The sequence below is a fragment of the Pelobates fuscus genome, chromosome 4, assembly GCF_036172605.1.
Source record: "Pelobates fuscus isolate aPelFus1 chromosome 4, aPelFus1.pri, whole genome shotgun sequence".
NCBI lineage: Eukaryota > Metazoa > Chordata > Amphibia > Anura > Pelobatidae > Pelobates > Pelobates fuscus.
The window spans coordinates 300,438,642-300,462,406 of record NC_086320.1 but is presented as its reverse complement, the minus strand read 5'-3'; the positions used below and the strand labels follow the sequence as shown (position 1 = coordinate 300,462,406).

Here is a 23,765-nt window from a genome sequence, read left to right as displayed (position 1 = left end):
CGTACTAGAAAAGATGGTGGGGAGGGGAGAAACATCCATGCAGGTGGCAACTACGCTTTGAGAGCATCTCTCTAGAATTTAACATAAGATTAAGAAGTAGAGAGTCAACAGAAACTCAAGCAATTTCAAATACTCTAGGGCAGGCTTTGTCAATATAAAGAAACTTTTATATAACGCACACATAATTGCGTTGTTATATAACATACTAAATGATGCAACAGATGTACATCTAACCACTGAAGTGGAAAAAAACATATTCCTTAAACAGTTCACTACCGCTAACTTTACATTTATCAATGAGCTACTCAGGTCGTGTAACATTCCATTACATCATCACTAATGGCACCAACTCTTTGCATTAAAGCCCTGGCTATTAATAATGCAGGTCTCCCTTCTCCAAATGGACTTTCTTAAGATAATTTCCTACGTCAGAAATGCAGCCGAAAGTGCCAAATCCTTAAAACTGCCAACTTAGAGAACACACATACAATATAGCGAGCAAGTTGTACATTAGAAAAAATGAGAATAAAACCTTTAACTACCCTGATAATGCAAAATGGTCATGCTAAGCCTGATAGGTGGTCAATACAATAAATTATGGATGCAGTGATGGCACGTGAACACGATGGATATTCTAAAGAGAATGGCTATTTCCACACATATGTTCACTAATCCTTTAAAGAATGTGAAAGCTGCACCCTCTACAGTCTACACCTTTAATCATTATACAGTTTTTGGCTGCTTATGACATTATTTAAGGACAGCATAAAAAAAAAAATATTTACTAAAGCAATATTTCATCAAAAGAATTTCAAGGATAATAAATCCAGTTGTTTCTACTCCCTAAATTTAATGTAGTCCCCTCCAAGTTACCAAACATTTTTCATGATAGGTCTATGCCCTACTGGAGGGGATGGAGTAGAGAGGCCATATATTGTGGCAGTGCCCTCTGGGTTAGACATTTTGGACACACATTAAACAAGATAGCTCTCTTGATTCTTGCCAACTATCACAAATAAAAAAATTAAAAAAAGTCTTCTTATCATATATCTGTATGGCAGCCATCATTTTTGGTTTATAGTTGGAAGGCAGAAAACAAAATGTGAATTATTAGCATAATGTCAATCAAGAAAATACATTTCTTAAACTATAAGACATCTGGGACTTTATAATTGTTGTTTTGAGTAAATCTGGGTGTTTCAAAATTTTGTTAGGTTATTCCCTCCCTTTCAAATTAGAAAAATACAAACCGATATCATCGAACCTACTTGTATTCCAGTGTCAAGATGGTCTATTCTTTACTGAAATCATCAGTTGAAACAATCTTAGTCCAATCCAATACTTCTCATAGAGAAGCAATGGGGACCTATGGAACATGTACCTAGGGACCTATGGAACATCAGTTCAATGTTGAGAAGAAATGTAATGCAATGCTTTCCAACGAGAAGCATGAATCGTTTTCCACATCATCATGCTGATAGTGCTGTTGCTGCACATTAATACCGTCAATGTACTTAAGGAGGAAGTGCCACTAGTAGCTGTTCACCATCCACCAGACATAGGTTTTCTAACACATGGAAACACTGCCATATATTATATCTTAATTGTGCACTGGGGCCCTGTTTTACCACCAGCACACGTGTCTTAGGCAGCCCAGAACTCTGTTCCGGCCTGGCGAATATCAATGCTGTCCATAAATTACGTCTGTTGCCAGACGTAAGAGGACGATAGATCTCACACCCTCCCTCCCTGTGGATGCTTGGAGGTCCTTGTCACTTACATGTTTTGTTTTCATTCCACCTCCAGGTAATCAAAACAGTTTAATATGGGTTTTACAGTGCATTGAGGATTTTCTCCACAATGCCCAGTATGCCCAATAGGGCATTTTCCCACCTCTTAAAATGGTTATCGTAACCCTTTAACTTGTATTCTTTACTTATTATCAATGAGTATAATGGTCATAAATAGTTTAACAATTGGTCAACACACTTAAATTACATTCATGGCCCAAGTTCGCACCCAAGCTTACTCAGACATATGGACTCATTGGTTGATGGTCGCCTACCAGGCCGACTTTTGGGCCTAGTGACATATGAGACAGGGGGCCAGGCAGGTTAGGGGAGTCTCTGCCTGCGGGCCATGCGCGCTCCCCATCTGGGAAGAAGAGGAGGAGGTCTTTCTACCCTGACACTCTCGCTCAGTCTCTGATGGGACACCCAACCCAAGGGAGCAACAAGAAGCACCCCTGACACAGGATAGGTTCATACCTAGGGATTTGACCTGACTGAGGCCTGGACACACCCACCTTTACACGCGCGTGTGAATGGGGCTCACAGGAACTTGGCACCATTTTTGAAAAAACAAAACTGCTTATCCTTTCCAAGTTGCTTTGTAATTGGTTCACGGACTCCGGAGTCCTTTATTACCTTCATGTTAGTTGTATACTCTGCCCTGCGCGGCTGTCTATTTTCATTAATTGGTAATTACTGGGAAAACGGCTTAAATGCGCATCTCTGCATACTCTACAAATGTTACTCCTTATATTAACCCTCCTAACAAGATGGGTTTGTAGAATTACATACGAGGGCTATCACCCCCACTATACTGGGCTATACTAACAAAACTGAACAGGGAATACATGTAAATAACCTAGCCCATTCTTTACTCTTATTTGACTGCGTTACAACTATGTGTATGAAACGGGACCTGCGTGTCCGACAGATTGTAAATGCTATTTGGAACATTGAAACCTGCGAGTCTCTGTATATCACGATATGCTTTACCATACAAAATGACCTGCGTGTCTCTGTATATCACCATATGCTTTACCATACAAAATGACCTGCGAGTCTCTGCATATCACGATATGCTTTACCATACAAAATGACCTGCGAGTCTCTGTATATCACGATATGCTTTACCATACAAAATGACCTGCGTGTCTCTGTATATCACCATATGCTTTACCATACAAAATGACCTGCGTGTCTCTGTATATCACGATATGCTTTACCATACAAAATGACCTGCGAGTCTCTGTATATCACGATATGCTTTACCATACAAAATGACCTGCGAGTCTCTGTATATCACGATATGCTTTACCATACAAAATGACCTGCGAGTCTCTGTATATCACGATATGCTTTACCATACAAAATGACCTGCGAGTCACTGTAAAGAATTTTCTTTATGTATGCAAACAACGAAAAAGAAAATAAAAATATATTTACAAAAAAAATAAGTGAAATACACATAATAATATATATATAAGTTATAAGTATATAAGTTATAACATGGTACCAAACAAAAAGTCAGTAAGTACAACAAGCATTCAGTCAGGTGGAAACATGGTTAAAATACGTATTCCTTTTTCACACCATCTTCCCACATGGACCATTCATGCTGCAGTATAGATGTGAAGGTAGATGGTTCACAGAAAGCTAATTCACATCTTTATTTTCAAATACTACAGATAAAACTTTACCCTCAGTTGGTATCGTAGGTGATTTTCAGAGTCGGCATAACGTATTGCTGATAATGGTGTAGCCCTAGACCATATGGCAAGTGGTAGAAATTATTTGAATAAAATGTTTCACATTTCAAGGGTTAATTTCTGGCCGTTGAGATGAAGGCAACCACAATAAATCTTTAATGGAATGAGAGAAATGTCAAATGAACAAATTGTCACCTAAAATTTCTCAGAAATGCCTCGTCCCTGGCCCCACTCACACCCTTTAAATTAAAGTGTCCCTCTTTGTCTTTTTAAAATGTTGGAAGGTATGTTAATCAGATCAGAGGATGATCTGTAGAAAATATAGAAATGCACGAGATTGCAAAACTCAAATTAAATACATAGTTCAATATAGTCTACATCTGAGAAATAATCGGTTCTGGATAATACAAATGGTTCTTAAGCTCAAAATGAATGAATTTGTCACAGAATAAGATTGCTAAAGATATAATCGTTTTCACATAACTGCTTTAAATAAATCCATGTATGGAGAAGGTGATAAATGTTGCTTAGAAGATGCTTATCTGAGCTGCAGTACATAAATCAAATTCCATACAGTGACTGCATATTGTGATACAGGTATCCATCACAGAACAATCCATTTTTTTTTATGCCAGAAAAAAAACTGCCACACTGACCTGTTGGGACAAATAAAGGTGGATTGTGTTTTGATGGATACTTTCAGCACATTGCAAACGGCCTAATTGTTGTTTTTCTATTGATTTTACTCAGCTATGAGCTCTAAGGTCTATGAAACGTCAAAATCGGATTCAAAGAGAAAGGAAAAAAAATACAGTTGAGATGCTTATTTTAGAAAAGGTGCGGAACTCACGGCAAAAACCTCCTCAGCCATGTTTATGAAGGCAATAACAGGTGCTCTTTTGGGGCAAGGTGCTGCAAAATTTGCAGTCACTATGTAAACGAATAATATGTACCCTGAAATGTAGCTAGTTTGTCCCAAAATAGCTTGTGGTTTTAACCTTGATACATTTGGCCCTAGGAATTAGACTCCTGTGTGCTTTATTTCCAAGTATCTCATTTTAGATGGCAGTCCCATTTTGAGAGTTAGTTTATGCGTGTCGCTAAAGTCTGTATGTGCTGTGTGTGCTTTGTTTTTAGTCGTTGGTTCCTTAGATAAGCTTTGCTGCCACCACATGATAGACGACAACAGGAGAAAGGGATTATTATATGTAGCTGAATATGTGATATAAACACATTAAAAAGTTGAAAATCTAATTAAACCTACATTAAAGATTTCCTAAGGTGGGAAAGGAAGGTCTAAAGTGTGGAGATTGTGTCTGATTCCACATGGTTTTAACATAGAATCTAGCAATTTTTTGTTTTGTTGTACAAAGTATTTACCTGATAAGCAGTTCTTCAAAAGGACATTTTAAGCACCGGAAGTACTTCATCTCCATGAAGTACTTGTAGACAATGAAAAACGTTGACGTTTCTGAAAAAAGGGTTATGTTTTCATTTGTCCAAAACAACAAATGGCATGTCATCTTTACAAAACACATCTGTAGTGGCTGTCAAACGGACAACAACACTAAAGGCAATATCTCGCTGATGACCTTCAATTCTTGAAGTTCTTTATCTTCGGGATCATTCCCATGGTGGTTGATGAAGTTTTGAGATGGTGGAACAATAGACTCTACTGCTGGAATTTGCCTCTGCCTCATCAACCTCATGTAATCAGCCCAAGACCTAATGAGTCATCGTGCCCAGTTCAACACTATAAGGCTATAGAGTCATATATTGGGGCATCAATTCCTGTTTAGGCGGTCCAATCCCACCCCCCTGACTGTTTTTTAGGGCTAACATACTAAGAAGCCCAATGCCAAAGAAAAGTGTGACATCAGAATTCCTCTTAGAGCTCACTAGGCATGTCTGAAGAGTCTATAACTAGAAAATGAGGCTTTATTTAAGAATTGCCCAAAAAATTACATGATTAGATGCTCGGCCTCTAAGAAGCATCTCCAGCCATGTACTCGGCCTCTCAGAAGCATCTACAGACTAATTGTGCTATTTTCTTACACACACTTACCCATCCTTAAACTAGTTTGGATTTTTTTTTTTTTTGGTTTGCAACAAACACTAAAAAGGTGCAGCGCTAACTACCCCTGTGGACCACCGGTTTAGTGAATAGCCCTGCATCTAATAATTAAACATTGAATTATTGGGATAACACAAGTTGGGATTAGAACGCTTAAACTCAAATTATTCGTTATTAGTGACTGCTATTTTATATTCATTATGTAAGTTTTATAGCTTTAAACCCATACAAAGGACACTTATTAGTTTCAATACAACTCCCTTTTTTATTTAAACCACGATTTTACAGAAATTGATTAGGACTAAATATATATATATTGTTTCTTTTCAGTCAACATACTTTCGCATTCCAGTTAAATCAATGCGATTAAAGCCATCCAGAATAAAATTCCCTGCCGCAATGCCTCTTTAGTTCTTATTTTAGAGTCATATTTCCCCCGAAGATACAATGTTCCGAGACTCATTTGCTGATGACTCAAGTTCAATGTCAGTCGCTTGGCAGCAAGGATTACAGAGAAATAAGCATGTTTGTGGAGCATTGCATGACTCATTTTCTTATCCTCCTTAACAATTCTGGCATCTCTGGCTGCGCTGGGACATTGGCTCGATGGCACTCGTATATTGTCTTGAAAAATAAACCCATAAAAACTCCAGAGAGGTTAAAAAAAAACTTGTTTGCTAAGCCAGCTGTTTAATGGGAAATTACACAAAAATATAAATGGTTTAATAGTATACACAGATTCAATCCTGTGAAATATTGCAGAACAAAAAAACACCAGGGGGATCGCCAGGGTATTTTACAAATTATAAAATATTTTGCTACAAAATTGCATAACAGCATCGCAACTATCTAGAACGAGGTTTCACATGCAAGAGAGGATTCAGTATACTCTCTGTGGACACAAATGCCTGTTAGAAGACTCTAAGGATGTACAGGACTGCAAAAAGCATGTCCGAACATAAGCAAACATGGTAACTATTTCTAAAGCAAGATACTGGTTTAATTCGGTATCCAGAGCAACCAAGATGGCGATGAACCCTGGGTTCCAAGAACAGCATCTGTTTACATGACATTGTCTCTTAACGGTTTTATACTGAATAAGAAAACGGCCCATGGCACAACAGGTGACATAACCCCTACCGCTAACTGTAGCAGTTGTGTTGCTTAGAGGGCGCCTTTAACCTTTTTTTGTCAACGTCACTACAACTACACTAAGTAATTACATGCAGGGGCAATGATATCATGATTCCGACCAGTGGAGACCCACTAAATTTATACAGAGACCCATTTACTAAAGCTAAAACCCACTGCTCTTTGATGGCTTTTGATCACTTGAAAGTTAGACATTTTGTTTGTCGTTGTCCCCATTCCCAAGTCCTTAGAACTTTTTTGTATAAACCTGAGCACAAAAGTTATTTGTTTTTCAATTACTTCCCAGCTGTACTTGTTTCTGGAATTTGTTTCTGCTCCAGAAAGTGATTTTAATAAAAGTAAACCAAGTTATATGCCCTCAAACTAACCCAAGTATATAGCCTGTAATATGTCTAATTTTCCAGGCAAAAGATGAGCGGCTGTGTGTACATGAACAAAGCCTTTACTCTCCTCAGAATTTGTTTTATGCTTTGATGTAAGCTTTAAAACAGCCTAGCAATTCAATTATTTCACAGAAATATGATTTGTTTTAAATTTCAACAGGTTTGCAGCTATTGGAGTGAGTTTGGTTTGTGAGGTACTGAAAATACGTTTGGTATTATATTTATTCACATCTGACAAAGTCATGGAAATCCCTGAAATGGATCTGGGTGTATGGATGGATACAATTCAATGAGAAAATCATGTTTCACTGGAATGTATGTTTTGTCAGACAACCTCATCTTAATAAAGTTGCTTTTAGGGCGGGAGTCCCTAGCTGCCATCTTCCATCTTACCATAAGTAGTAAACTATTTTCAAAAGGTTTTACACCTAAAATTACACTCCCTGGTCCCATCTGTGCTCAGCCATCATACGGAGCAGAGAAGGGAACATTGGGCGCCAGTGATTAACAGCGTAGAGTGGCCGAGAAGAGCAAAGACTGGAGAGCACAGGCCAGTGCCCAGGGTGCCTTTTAAGTGTTAAATCATTTGAAAACTGTTTAAACGTTAAGGTAAGGTCAGGGACTCCAGCTCTCGGAAATACTTTATTAAATTGCTTTGAGCCAAGGAACGTGACGCTTTGGACAACTCGGAAATGACGCAACACATTGGCCGGCATGCTGAAAACCTCGGAAGTTGTACACACGTGGGATTTTTTTTTGTGGACACATATCCCGGACTTTGTGGGACAACAGATTAGCACTGGAAACCGGCTTTATGCCAAAACGCGTCTGCAGTTTTTTTAATATATTGTTTTATGTCCTTGTATATTGGAGTATTGATAGTGGGTTACTTCTTAATGGTAAGTGGCTTTTTTGAAACTACGTATATACTTCCACTACCATTCTCTACGAGTACTCAGTGTATCTCTAGCCTGTTTTAATATATCTTTTTGGATATTCAATAAATATATATTTTTGGTGAATCTTTGATATCCTGTATTCAACTCTACAAGTGGATCATTTAGCCATAATTTTTCACCCTTTGGCCTTTCACACAGAGCATGGCAATGCTCTGAAACATGTGAGTTGTAGCCTAACCAGTGAGCATGGCCTTTTCTTGTTATACAGATTACACTACGTGCCTGTCTTTTGTTTCTATTTCAGGTTTTTGTCTGTAATACTCATATGCGTTATATCACGTTTGTATATTTTTGTATTTTTTACACTTTTGGTTTTGCTTCATCTTGGTATATATACTCTTTATTCAGGGCAGCATCAACCTACTTCTTCCAGCATGCCTAAGACAAATGAAGGTATAATCTCTGCTAGCTGCTGTTAGTTGCATCAGCTGACATTAATTCAGCTTCTCTCCCAATAATGATCTGGGGAGACAGAAACAGCTCGATTCTATGGCGAGATGTAGAACTGTAAATTCTTTTTACTAAGAGATTCAATGCTTCTTTTGTTTTATGTCTCTTGCCATATATGGTATGCAGAAAGCCACATATCACGGGAAGAGCATCTCACAAGGTATCAGAAGGAGTCATGCAACATCGGAAATATTTTAGAGAATTCAAAAATGTATGATAGTTTAATGCACAGACAACTCAAAGACCTGAATGGTTACGGGAGTTTAAGCTTGCCTGAAAGGGGGGCCTGTTTACCTCATGTTCCTGATTGCTTACAGTTGTCTCATCAGATATTTATAGGTTTGGTTTATCCATTGAATTGTGAAATATGTTGGCGCTTTGTAAAAAAAAAAAAAAAATATATGAATACTAGTCTTTTCCTAAACTAATCCCCATTGCAAAATTACCGGTATATATGCACCCAACATTGTTCTCCAATCTTCACGTCATTCAACTTGTTCTACTCTATGTGGTTATAACAAGTTCTATCTATAAATCCAATAAAGGGGAAAATTAGCCTTTATTGGTGATTCTCCAAAAACGGCTAACCTGTAGTCATTGTTTCGGATCTCACACATTTCTGGTACACACCAGGCAGTGGGGTTTATTCATAAACAGTGCAGTTTAGTGACTTGAAAACCTTGCTAAATTCAGGTTACAAAATATCAAAGCTGTAAGAGAATTTGCATTTTTTTTTTTATATTGGTGTAGTGTGTTCAGTTCATGGTTTAATTAATAAAGTAAATTTTATTCACAATTTAAGGGAATTTATTACAATACACAGAATTGTAGTGTACTTAAAGCCAAATTACAAAACTTAGGCCAAAACATCTGATCTGGAAAAATCACTCAACTCATATGTAGTCGCAATAATGTTTAAGGACACATGACGGAAATATTCCGTCATGATTCCATTTTATTTCTGAAGCTGTGTCCTTAAGGGGTTAATATCTCCTGACATTCATTTTGAAGAAAAAGAAAGCATCCATCGCAAGACAAGTAAATATATGGCTCATTGATTCGAGGATGTAGCGATAAAAAAACGTGCATCACCTGGAAACGTTATTACATTATTGATCAATACACTCAGATCTTGTCAATATCCTGTCTTAACCACATTTAACCCCAGCAGCACAGCTGGGGTTAAATGTGGCTTTTCTTTTAGTCTGTAAAATTAATTTCATCCAACATTGTGGAAATCAAACATCATGGTAATCCCATTCATGGCTGACTCTATAGGTTATTGGTGGGGAAAACCCCAGTTTGTCAGAGTGCTTAAAGCTGGTTATATAAAACCTGTAGGGACGTTTACTATGACCTTGTTGCACTATATATGTACTACAATAAGCTGCAGTGTTTATGGTGCTTTTACCATGCCTATTGAAAGCTATGTTCTAGTATGAAGGCTAGCATAGACTTATGGGGGATGGGGGAAATAGCAAAAAAAGACAGAAAACTCTACTAATTATAGAAGCACTCTATGCATCATAATCATTAAGGCTCATTTCACAGACAGATGGTGCTAGAAGGAACCTGTTCTTGCCCCCCCTTCCATCTCCCCCTCTGATTTCCCTTGACCCATACAAGGTCTCATATCTGTCTAAGAGCGTCTGAACAGCAGCTATGTTCTGTGTTAACTTGAGGTTGCAAGAACTCTCATTTATTTAAATAAATTAAATGACGCTACTCCAGAGGTTAGCCCAAGCCACCCAGTGGCTGCTGTTTAACTATCCAAGTTATAAAAGAAACACTATAGGGTTAGGAAAACCAACATGTATTCCTGACCATACATTGTTAAAAACACGATGTAGCCCCCTGGCTCCCCTAAATATAGTAACAATCTTACCTTTATTACCTTACCTTTCTCTGAAAAGACAGTGTTTACTGCAAAATGCCTGCAGGGAATGAATATAATCACAAGAACAAATACAATAAGCTGTAGTTGTTCTGGTGACTATAGTGTCCCTTTAAGAGACCAGCTAGACTACATAATCCACATACTGCTGCAGTTCAACTGTGGAAAGTACTTTCATTCATGAAAAGTTAACTACAAGGCAAGTAAGCATGAAACAATGGGAGGACTGGCTGAGAGTCTTACTCATTCAATAAAACCTCCTACATTATACAGTTTTATTTTAAGGTCAATGCACCAAAGCTAGCAAAATAATGAATACTTTCACAAATGCGTTTAGCTTTTGAGTGTTTTTTTGTTTGGAGTGAGATGGGTTAATTTATCACATTTTATAGCTAGACTGGATTGTATCCCTGGTTGGCTTTCAAGACGTAGTGAACAGTTCAAGTGAACAGATGCTGACAAGGAAGCATAAAAGCTTAGATATTAATAATACAAAAAAAAAAAGGTCCTGGTTTGAAGCGGAGTACAAACGCAGCAATGTTATGACATTCACAGTCCCGAGTGCATGAGTGAATTCCCTGGGTGCTGGCTTGTTGCCAGTGACTTCAAAATCCAGCCAGAGATGTACTGTACATACTGTAAGGTCAGAGTATTGTGTGGTCTACTGGATTTCCCAACATTCCCTGGGCTGAGACGCTCTGCTTTTATGGATGGGTTTACTGAAAGAGTAAACATTGGCTGGATGTACAATGAGTTTTCCATATCTAGTGTCAGACTTTATTTCATCATTTAAAATGTTGCAGCGGACGTTTTCTATCACAGATACAGCCATTTCCATTTTTGGAATTTTATGGGCGTTTGGACTCATTACAATATTTTCTTTCTTCTATTGCTTTATAAAGGCATGCTGGAAGATTTTTACACACATATACATAAAAATATCTATGTATCTATAAAACATCATATCGATATATATATGTATATGTATGCGTGTGTGTGCGCGCGCATGTGCATGTTTACACTACCTCAGAAATTACAACAGATACGTAAGGTTTTGGATTAACCCTTTAAAGAACAAATTCAAAGCCTCTTACGGATTCTAAACTGGTCTCTTAAGATGCTTATTATGCGTTTGCAGCTCTCAACTTACACAGCTTATATTTGTATTTAGATTACTGGTTTCTGCCTTCCCAATTCAGTACTGAACGGTTTAAAAGCTATGACGCTCCTATTTACTCCAATGCCAGGACAGTGTACTCACTGCAGCTCTGATCTGCCTCCTGTGAAGTCATCATTACTGATAACTTGTGTCCAATCAGATGCTTCTGTCACAAAAAGCATTGAGGGACATGAATCATGTGACATTTGAGAGGCACTCACTTCTGCTTTGATCGCTAATGAGGTAGAAAACCCATCCAAGTGTCTGGATGACAGCCACAAGGTTTTACTAAGGGGATTAATAAAAGTGCTGAATTTGTCTTGACATTTTAACTTTAATATAATGCAGTTACCTCCCTAATGCATTTCAGTAATCAGATGTGCTTTAGAGGACAACATTTTTTTTTATATATTGTAAGAGTGATGTAGCAGTCATGGTGACAGGTAATGTTTACTTGATAAGATGGCATGAGCCTCCATATTTCTAGATTCCTTGATGCAAACTATATTATTTACCATGTGCCAACTGATTTCAGGTGTTTAGTAAAATGTGTTTGAGATTTTACTTTAGTTTTCTTTAGAAGTCTAAGTAGCAGGTAACCCAACTCCCCAGATTTAGGCAACACAGCCCTGTTTTTCAGGTCTTCTCTCGACTTCCTGACAGTTTCCTGGTGTCCCACTTTTGAACACACCTGTTTTCCTGGCAAGCCCTGCCCCCATTGGGGCATAGCCAGTGACACAATCACATCACTAGCATGCTTCCATTACCTCCTTTCCACCCACCAGTGTCCCTATTCTCTGGACACCTGAGTTGGGAGGTTTGTAGCATTAGACCCTGTTCACCATGTGAGAACAACGCCTGTATAAGATGCATGTCAAGCAGGAGTTGAACCCTCTATTACAGGGGTCCTCAAACTCCGGCCCTTCAGATGTTGCTGAACCACAACTCCCATGATTCTTTGAATTACATAGATAGCCAGAGAATCATGGGAGTTGTAGTTCAGCAACATCTGGGGGGCCGGAGTTTGAGGATCTCTGCTCTATTATAATGCAAAAAAAATGCACCACCCATTAAGTAAACAAATAAATAAGATTATTAAAAATACATAAATAACACGAAAAAAATCTTATTAAAAAGAGTGGTAGGTACATGCATTTTACATGTTAGACATCAGCCACAAATTATTGTTGCCAATTTACTGTGCAAGAATTAGATATAATTACTGGTTTGTGTTTCGTAAATTTACAAAATGTACACAGAGCCAAAGCTTTGAAGAACTGGACCTGTGTGTGTAGCACATTTGGAGAGAAGCCAGTTCAAATATATTCAAAGAACGATTTAAGAAGTACTGATAGCCTGCTACGGTCAGAAGGGACTTTCCCAAAAGAAACTCCAAAATTTAAAATCAGAAATACTCCTGGAATGGAACCATTCAGACAAAAGACGTCAATGAGAGCAGAAGAGCTTATTTTATATACACTGAGGATTTTATGACGATTGTGTCTGCCTGTTCAGTAAATTATACTAAAACGGTGGGATGGTAAGTCTGGTTTAAAGTAAAAGCATAGTATAGTTTTACACTTGGATGTCAAAACACATATTTGTGGAAAAGGAAATACATATATCTGCAATGGATTAGCACAGTGGTTCTCAAACCAGTCATCAAGACCCACCAACAGTCCAGGTTTTGTTAGTATCCCCATTGGAATAAAACAGGGAAATACATAAATCCTGGACTGTTGGTGGGCCATGAGGACTGGTTTGAGAACCACTGGATTAGCAGATATACAAAGTAAAAAAAAAACCCAAAACACAAGTATCCCACCTTTAGCTTGATAAGGGGACCATCAAACTAGATGTTTTTTATGGTAAATTAAGTGGATATTTCACGCAAAATGACATGGTATCATTTAGAAATAATATATTGTGTTGGACAAAAATGCTAAGATATGCATTGATAATGTTTAATAAAGTATTCATTCTTACTGGCTAAAAAGAAATTTTTTTTTTTTTTTTTTTAAAAACTCTACCTACACAGCCTTCGTGGGTGAACACATATGCATCAGCCAAAAGTTAAAGGAACACTATATAGTGTTAGGAATACAAAACTCTATTCTTAATACTATACCATCCCTCTGCTCCACCCCATGGCAGTTAAATAGTTAAAACCCCTTTAAAACACTCACTTTTTTTCCAGTGCCTAATTCCCTCAGTGCTGGCTCCATCTCCGCTTCCTCCTACGTCTGTGTCAAGGGTGAACCTTTTGTAGTAAGCACCATGCGCACAATTAGGCCTTCCTTATAAGAAAGCATTAAATCAATGTTTTGCTATGGGGAATTTGACACTTTGTCCTCGTGCAAAGCGTGAACACATCCAGTGTCGTTTTTACGGTGTTAAACTCTGTGAAACAGCAGGAAGCTGACAGCCACTAGAGGCAGTCTTAATCCTGCAACAGAAACATTGCACTTTCTCTAAAACTGCAATGTGTTATATTAAAGGGTTAAGGGGACAGGCACAGTGCACACAGACCACTTCAATGAGATGAAGTGGTACCTGGGGGCATTTAGTGTGCCTGTAAAGGACATCATACAATAACTAGCCTATGGACAGACATGCATTCATCTACTCATCTCCATTGCACTGGACATCTTGAAGGTTGCGGAAGAAAGCTTCAGCTTCATCTTTGAAGTCCAGGAAATAGTTTTGACCTTTACCGAACAGCTGACAAGGTCAGGACAAAACATTTGGTCTTGCGAAGAGACCATTACTCATCATTACAAATCATGAATGAGGAAATCCCAAAATATGAATAGTTTTATTTTTCCAAGACAGAAAGCAAAATTCCTTGTGCAGTCTAAAAGGCAATTTAGTGGTGAGGAACCTTAAGGTACCCAGGAAATATTTAGGAAATATAGTCAACAATTATTGTATTAAATGAATGACATTCTTCATGCATTATCTAATTTAAAAGAAATCTTGGCCTATAAAAAATATGATCACCATAATTATACAAATATATAAACTAAAAAGTTTGACTTATCCCAAAGTCATAGGGAGGTGTTTGGAGCACTGTATAATACAGCTTTATAATCTGAGATTTTCTGTATCGGATTAAACTTTTTTTTCCCTCTCATATTTTGTTTTAGCCTCCTGTAGCCTTCAATCAATATGAATATGCTTGGAATTGTTTCTGAACAATCAATAAAACACAGCTTACATTTCTTTCCCCTTGTGCTTTAAAAAGTATTTCAGTAATTTACAGAGAACAATGTCAAACATTCATACAAACGGCGATAAACCACGGGTTCTATGCTTGCCAAAACAAACATTTGGTCCAGAGATCTGAAATGTTCTCTTCTCTTGCTGAGGAACCACTCATCTTGAGTTAATGCGATACACGGCAGGACATGGCCCACATGTATCACTGACAAATATATTACCTACATATAAAATCCCTGTTGTCCTGGTAAATTATTGTCTGGCACTTTTCATGGCAGTTCTGTGGAACTGGATTTCTGGTTAATATACCTTTCCAAAAGGTCACATATTTTTACATTCCATGTTGAATTAGTTGAACATTGTCTTCTACTCACGGAGACAGAGAGAGATGAGAGGGAAAGAGAACTGCTCATACAGGGGAAGGAGACATGTTGATGTCTAGGTCAGGTGGACATAGGCAGGTAAAATGTTCAGGGAACCGTGGTAAGGGTTACCTATACACAGATCCAAGGATGATGTCTTGGAGGTGTTAATATTTTGCGTGTTAAGTACTGTGTGCATTAGCATACAAAATACGAATATAGGTTTTGAGCATGTGCTAGCAATTCAAAAACAGTATAGACACAACTTTCCAATACGGGAATGTTTAAAGTGCTGAGTCTTAGGCTTTTTACTCCAATCTCTGGGTGTATAGGTAGATTCACACAATAAGTAGGCAAATTATCAGGGTGCAAGGCTACATAAGACAATTTTTAGGGTACATAGGGCAGAGTCTCTAAAGCTGATTTTACGGAGGTCTACACTAGTTTGTGGACAAAGACGGTAGGGCTGCTTTTTCTTAAATTTATTTACTTTTACTTTTTTTTTATTTAAACTTGTATTACATAAAAACAGATATCTCAATTAATAAAAAGTTCTGACAAGAAAACATTCACCAAGGTTCAAAGCTAGACACTGTTTGGTTACCTGAACACTAATGTAGGCTTGCAAGCTACATAGCTCCGGTACCCTGTCCCTCTAGATATAGAAGAGTAAATGAATACTCATTCCACTTTCAGATGGAAATAAAGCAACTGTCTATTGATATGGATTTTTTTCCCATCATCCCTTAACTTTAAAATGTTTTTTTTTTTTTTTTACCCTTCAGTGCGTTCCTTGTGATATAGTATTGTATTCTGGTATTGACTTTGGCTTTGTTTCCTGACTGAGTGTCTCTTTAACCCTTGCCTGTCTTGTTTGCCCTTATGATTATTACCTTGTACTGGACTCAGGCTAGTTCTCCTTTTCGCTGTCTCTCCGTCACCCTGACCACGGCTTGTATTTTGATTCCTGTTTACTCTGTCAAACGTTTAGTCCGGTCACTCTAAGGCCCAGTAAGATGTTTGCATTCCCTTTATCTGTTCCTTGCTATCCTAAACTCTGTGTGTTAGGGTTATACTCTGTAACAGCTCCAAACTATCACTATGATGTTTAAGAGTCTTCTGAGCTCCTTCTAACAAACATGTTACTTATTGTTCAATTATATGCCTGAAATCCATGAATTTTTCTTTATAATACTGATTGTCAAAATGTTGAATTGACAGTATCCAGCATTAAAGGACCACTCTAGGCACCCAGACCACTTCAGCTTAATGAAGTGGTCTGGGTGCCAGGTCCAGCTGGCTTTTACCCTTTTTTTTTTATAAACATAGCAGTTTCAGAGAAACTGCTATGTTTATACTGAGGGTTAAGCCAGCCTCCAAAGCCTCTAGTGGCTGTCTCATTGACAGCCGCTAGAGGCGCTTGCGTGCTTCTCACTGTGAAAATCACAGTGAGAGCACGCAAACGTCCATAGGAAAGCATTATGAATGCTTTCCTATGCGACCGCTTGAATGCGAGCGCGAGAAAGAAGAGGAGGAGGAGGAAAGCTCCCCGCCCGGCGCTGGAGAAAGAGGTAAGTTTAACCCCTTCCTTCCCCCAGAGCCCGGCGGGAGTGGGTCCCTGAGGGTGGGGGCACCCTCAGGGCACTCTAGTGCCAGGAAAACGAGCATGTTTTCCTGGCACTAGAGTGGTCCTTTAAGTAAAATGTATGCACCTGTATATCAATGTTCTGTATTAAAACACTGCACCGAGCCAATAGTAGATTAGCAAGACAGACACACTCCTGCTAGCACCCTCTCCCATTGTCTGAAGCACAAAATTCTAGATGAGCTGATAACTGAATATGGCGCATGAGTGAATGAGTAACGAAAAAATGTCTCCGTTTCACATTTTATATAAGGCTGAGCAATGTATGTAGTGGATTTCTCGAAATTTTATTTTAGGAGAGCATCCCATTAGTTTAATACAATATATTTTTACTTCCTACGCTAGCATTTACCAAAGGAGGACCTTTTGTGTGCCCACAAGTTGGGGCCAGTAATTTGCAAGAAGTAGTTCTGTGTTTTTTTTCTTTTTGTGAAGTCATTTATATCGGCTCTATAACAAGCCAGTTTCTCTCAAGCTTTCTCTAGAAGCAGCACTAGGAGGGAGACAGAATAGACGAGGTCAACACACTCAGCAAGGAGGTGAATTGTAAAGGGAGATCAGTTTAATAGGAAGAAGTAGGTAACAAAAAGTGGGATTTTTTTGTGTGTGTATTTCTTTAAATAACAGAACGTATATGATATCAAGCTACAGCATCCCCAGGGACCACACACACACACACACACAGACAAATTCCCCAAATGCCACATTTTTTCCATTTATTTTCTTTATACATGTCCATCAATGATGTCTCACAAATTTGATGTAGTTACAGCTTTTGTGGACAGAGACATGTATCCCTTAAGGTGGGAAAGGAGCAGTTATTCAAAAAGTTTTCTTTAAAGCTAACCAAGCTGCCATGTATATTGGTACCATGCATTAAGAAATAAAAAAAATACTAAACAAATGTCATGGGTAGGCAGCATTTGACACTCCAGATGTGATGCTTTGCCAGCATTATCCGTAACAGCATTACGGCAGATAAAGTTTACAACATCTAGAGTGCCAAAGGATGCCTACCCCTGGACTAGGTATTACCAGCAGTCATTGTGTTTTGTGGCAGAAGATGAAAATCCTCAAATCCAATCAAGGAAGTAGTATATGGCTCGACCACCTCCCCGCACTGCCTGTCAATGGACTTTGAAACTCCACTTGTCTCCACTTTCCTACCTTCAACATAGTGGAGTTCCTGATCACATCTTTGGACATGATTTGCAGATTTCCTTTTTTTAATTCTTGATTTACGTTCATTCCACTACGTATTATTTATACAACCAGCAAGGTACATGTAAGAATAATGTATATAATGTGTCACACACATAGGTATATCAATAAAGGTGAAATGTAGGATAGGAAATTTCAAGATACAATAAAAATTCAACAAAGGCTTCTGTATGACATTTAAAGACTATTTAGGCCAGAGAGGCCACAGAGACCCCTACTGGACTTTTTTTAATGGATCTATATAAGATATATAAACTTGAATAACCCGACTCACAGGTTACAGAGATTAGCCAATAGCTCTAGGTATGAAGATATTTTTGAGTTGGACAAACAACAGAAGCTGATCAACTTTAGCAGAGGAGGGGTATATCCTGAAATCTGGCAATGTGAAGACAAATGCAACCCAATATATTTAAAGAAACCAATCAAATATACACTCAGTTAAAAGAGGAGCAATTATAAGTTAAAGCTAGTTTGGCAGTCATTCATTTTAGTATGGACAATAAGCATTGACAAATGGCATCTTGAAGCTCATCGATAATAATAGATCTTGTTGGATGAGAGCACTTGTATAAGTGGTTGGAGAGACCTACAACATGCCATCATACTGCGGGGCAGTTCTAAAAAAACGATAAAAACTTCCTTTTAATGGCTACCATAAAAGCAAGTTTATCTTGGCTGTTTTGAAATGTAATAATCTCTATACTCACTCCCTGATGCCAGAGGTCCCACTAGTTTGGAGTTGTGAAATAAACTATCAAGAGATATATAGTTTGTTTGTTTAGGTGAGAGTAACTGAAAAACTAGCACTCTAAAAAGGTCCACATTATCTAGATTTGAGGTTTTCTTCATGTTTTTTTCAAGTCTATATGCAGATCTTCTGCAGCTCGATCTGTTGGAGCAGCCGTACACTCCGTTCCAGTGCAGCAATACACTTGATGTGGGTTCTGGTAGCTGCTTTTATCATTTTAATCCAAGTAAAAGCTTTTGTTTTCTCCTTTCTGAAGTGGCCTGTGGTGGCTACTATGTTCCATTAGAGCACCTCTAATTGACATCTGAAGCTGACCTCGGTGTATGAGGATATATGTCACTTATGTCCATAGTGTATGAGGATACATGTGGAGAGTCTTCATAGGCTTTGTCCATCATGACTAGGGAGAGCTCACCAACAGAAAGCAATATCAGTATTTGCATCCTTTTCTATTCCTAAAACAGTACGTAGCCAATGGGAGGAGAGAATTCTACATGAACAAATATGATCGGTTGCAGAGCATTACATTATGTTTATGGGATGTGACCTATTATTCGTGTCTGTAGAACTATGCTGGAAATGAGTTGGTGTTATTATGGGATGAATTATACTGAAGATTTGTACATTATAAGTAAGCCTCTATCTATACGCATGAACTCTTATTACTGGTCATAGTAAGCAACAATATTATGAATGCATTCAGGTTACTATAATTTGCGTCTAGATGTATGATGAAACAACGCAAATGGGGGCTTTTAATGTATCTGTTTAAAACCAGACTGCACAAGCAAATTCATGCATCAAATAATAGCTTTTGTGGCATAATAATGAAGCTATTGGACACGTGTGAGAGGAAGGGCAGTTGTGCACACTGTAGAAAAAACATTTACATTAATACATTTCATAAAAATCTCGCATCCATACATTTTTACAATGGTAGGTTTACTAATATGCAGGGTATTTGTTTTCAGCCAGTGATTCTTTAAAAAACAAAATATATATATATATATATATATATATATATGAAGGCAAAAAATTACCTTATGTACTAAACCTAACACTTACCAAGCTGTGCACCAAGTGCCATCAGTATAGAAAAGAGAGATCACTTTTTAAAGCAGGGTGCCTAAAAAGTAGAACCCCAGATGTTGTAGAACTTCAACTCCCATGATGCTTTGCATGCCTTTAGAATGACAAAGCATCATGAAAGCTGTAGTTTTAGCTCTACCTGTTGGGCACACCTGTTTTATTTAGAGTGTACATGGTTCACTTTCACAGGTAATATACTCTACCTGTAGACTGGTTGAGTTAAATTACTATTTTCTTTAAATAAAAACAATAAACAGGAAAGGATAGGATAGGATAGGATGCCAAAATCATCATAATAAAATCTTACATTCTAGAATGCATACATTATGCTGAACTGAAGGTAATAAACTGACCGTTTATCTCTCTAATGTGTGGAAAAACAGAGCCAGATGTTCCTGGGAATCTCAAGAGTTAAGGAACCTATCTGGTGCGTACGTCAGCAGTGAGTCCCTGCTGCTCATTTTGGACGTGCATCATGATTACTAAGCAAGTCTATATATAGCTGCCTGCTCAGCCTTCCTCTTCATTAATGTGGCATCCAATTCTACATTATGCCCAGAATACAGAATCAAGCACAGGTAAAAAGAGATTTAATTCTTAAAGTGTTAGGTGCATTGCATTATCTCTCAAGTGACACATAAAGAGTGAAAAAGTGGATGCTTAAAATAATCGACTCTAATGAAAAATAATTGTAATTGGATTCATTAAAGTGATTTCACCTGTATGTATCAAAAGTTGATTAAATGAATAGCAAAAAGTAGAACAGACTAGATACAATCCCAACAGCAGAAACAATCCGTAACTGCATATATTTTGTGTATATCCTCTAGGTCAGGAATAGGCAACCTTCAGGACTCCAGGTTTTGTGCACTACAATGCTCTTAACCATAATGCTGGCAAAGCATCAAGGGAGTTGTAGTCCACAACATCTGGAGTGCCTAAGGTTGCCTATCCCTGCTCTAGATCAGGCATAGGCAACCTTCGGCACTCCATGTGTTTTGGACTACACCTCCCATGATGCTTTGCCAGCATTATGGGTGTAGGAGCATTATGGGAGATGTAGTCCACTTCTGGAGTGCCGAAGGTTGCCTACCCCTGCTCTAGATTATACACTTCCTCTAAATTGTAAGCTTGTTAGAGCAGAGTCCTCATCAACCTAATATTCCTGTCAAAATTTGTAATAGCCTGTCCCATTTGTTGCTTAATTCTCCCCTTTATAATATTATCAAGTGCTGCAAAATATGTTGGCTCTATATAGATGCCAATAATAATATATATGTAAAAGTTTACGAACCCTGAAATGAACTTTAACCTACAAGTAAATCAAGTCAGCTTCTGGTAGTTTTAAACATAATTTGTATGTTGCTGAAATTGAAACAAAATGCATGAATTGAAAGATCTTCTAACCCGAGGAACACCAAGATGACAAGAGGAAACAGGGTGAGCAGCTGCATACATAGCCACGTTAACCTACAGCATGGGTGTTCAAAAGCTGGATCCCCAGATGTTGTAGAACTACAACTCCCATGATGCTTTGCATGCCTTAAGAATGTCTTTGAAATAACAAAGCATCATGGAAGGTGTAGTTTTAAAACATCGGGGAATCTACCTTTTGGGCATCCCAGCCCTACAGCTTCCACAATGCATAGAATATGGGCAACGGTGCTGTGGTTTTATTTCGGACAATAGTCTAGTGAAGTTTGCACCAAATGGCTTGGAATCCTGGCAACAGATGAGCCGGATCGACAGTGATTACTTCATGTTGTTGGGCAGTACATGAGAATTGTTATTATTGTTATACACTATTTACATGACGCAGAAGAATATAATTTCAGACTAATCAAGATGTTTTTCAAAAGGGATTGCATGGGTGCTATGATATTCTGATAACAGACTTGCAAATCATTGTCACCCATTGCTGCTCAGGCTAATTTATCCTCATTTGCAGAAGCCGCACAGAGGGCACAGGATGCTGAGGACTCTTGTTTAGCATTAAAAACGGTTTAAAGCTGACTGAAAGGATGGTTCCAGGGGACGCCAGACACTTTTGCTATACATTATTTCTGAGTAAACATCACTGTACAATGCAGAATGGAGGATAATATATGAAAACATTGGAAGAAGGAAAAAGTCAATTCTGACCAAACTAAGGGGAACAGTAACTTATCTAAAATTACACTTTTGACCAAACCATAGAAAATCACTTATAACTTGTGTTAAACTTTGTAAATGCCATGCTCTGTTTTTTTTTTGTTTTTTTATGTAAATTAAAGATTTATCAAATGACATCACAATCCACTTCAGTTCAGGCATAGCCATGGCACACAATGCAAATGAGGAGGAGTAATAAACACATTGTTTCATTTCTCCACTTCTGTTGACTGCCAAGCGGAAAGGACAAAACGTAAACAATGGTTGACAGGGAGCTAAGATGGAAGCCCTCTGTTGCAGAATGAAGAGGTGAGTGAGTATGTCTACATGTAATTGTGGAGTTTTACACCTCACAAATACACATTTGTTAAACATAGAGAATAAGTAAAAATAAAATATTCTAAGAACTGACAGTTCTCCTTTAACAATTTTCAATATACTTCTGCACTCAATGAAGTAATGTGCTAAAAATGTAGGGGGAATAATTATCAGCAAAAACAAATGAAGTAGACTCTGTTGCATAAAAGAGAAGTAATGTCCTGTGTATACATGCTCAAGTATAACTTGGATGAGCTATGCCATCTCTTGTAAAACATATAAAATTTAAAATAAAACATACATAAAATTAAAAGGAAAAAAAAAGGCTGATACATCATCAAATTGGTCCACATTGATCTGTATTTACCCTCTTATGACAGACAATGTGACAGTTCTGTCATGTTATCATAGGATTTGCTCACCCCCTTATCCTAAAGGTTTTAAGAAAATATGCATGGTATTGGTTTCCCCTGTAAGAATCTATAAACACAGACAAAAATACAAAGGTCACATTATTCCAACGACTTCTACCCTCAGAATTGCAGTTTGCGAATTTCCCTTCATTCTCAGTTAGGCTCGATGCATATAATATAGTGTTCATATATAGAGCTGTAAGATAAGATTTAGGGATGCCTATAGAGATATATATTTCAGGGTTTTATTTCTCTATTTCTGTCCTGTATAATGTATTTTTCATTGGTGTTTATAAATCATATCATTATCCTGCAAACCGATTGTCAAAATATATACGCACTACCATCACTGTAAATACCTACCCTTTAAATAAATGCGCATTATTCTAAGCATATTACTGGCATCACTAGAAAAGGTAAGCCAAAATATTTACAAAATCATTGATGTCACACAATATGAAATAAGATAAATTTGTGATTTGCAGGATTTTCTGTAAAGTACGTCAACCACAAAATCCTTAAAACGATTACAAAACAAAACACTTTTAAATATAGCATTTCTAATAGCACACATATACCACACAACATAAAATACACACAGCCATTAAAACAATAAATAATCACAAAACATAAGAAACACATCATAACCTGCCACTTCATGTAAAAAAAAATATGTCAAAGCGCGAGAACGTGGTACACGTCTAGTCTAATTTTTCAAAAGCTACTGATTCAAACAGTCCCAGAAACATGACATTGCATGATTGCAAAGATCAAACAAAAATTATTACAAAGCAACGTCTAACACATCACAATCACAATCAAATTTAAGAATATGTACGAAGCCTTCTTACATAATGCTGCTGTTTTCCAAGTCCTTCCATGCCATCTCATTGCTGAGGGACCCGAGATACATGAATGACCTGGAAAACAGTTATTTTGGGAAAAAAAACTAGTGAAATTAATCATTACAGACAACACAGTGTTCATTCAATACAGCTTCCTTTTAAACACAATTACATCTGACACTTT

General features: G+C 37.7%; 1 protein-coding gene across 3 annotated transcripts in view; it reads right to left on the bottom strand.

The window, feature by feature from the left end:
• The window catches only part of DIP2C (disco interacting protein 2 homolog C), a 446,084-nt gene that overhangs the window by 228,512 nt on the left and 193,807 nt on the right, over positions 1–23,765 (bottom strand). For 2 of the 3 annotated variants that reach the window (XM_063452241.1, XM_063452243.1), the window contains exon 2: positions 23,588–23,656. The exons of the other annotated variant lie outside the window; for it this stretch is intronic. In XM_063452241.1, the coding sequence (XP_063308311.1) occupies positions 23,588–23,656 (69 nt within the window). The remainder of the gene's footprint in view (positions 1–23,587; positions 23,657–23,765) is intronic. 3 annotated transcript variants of the gene reach the window in all.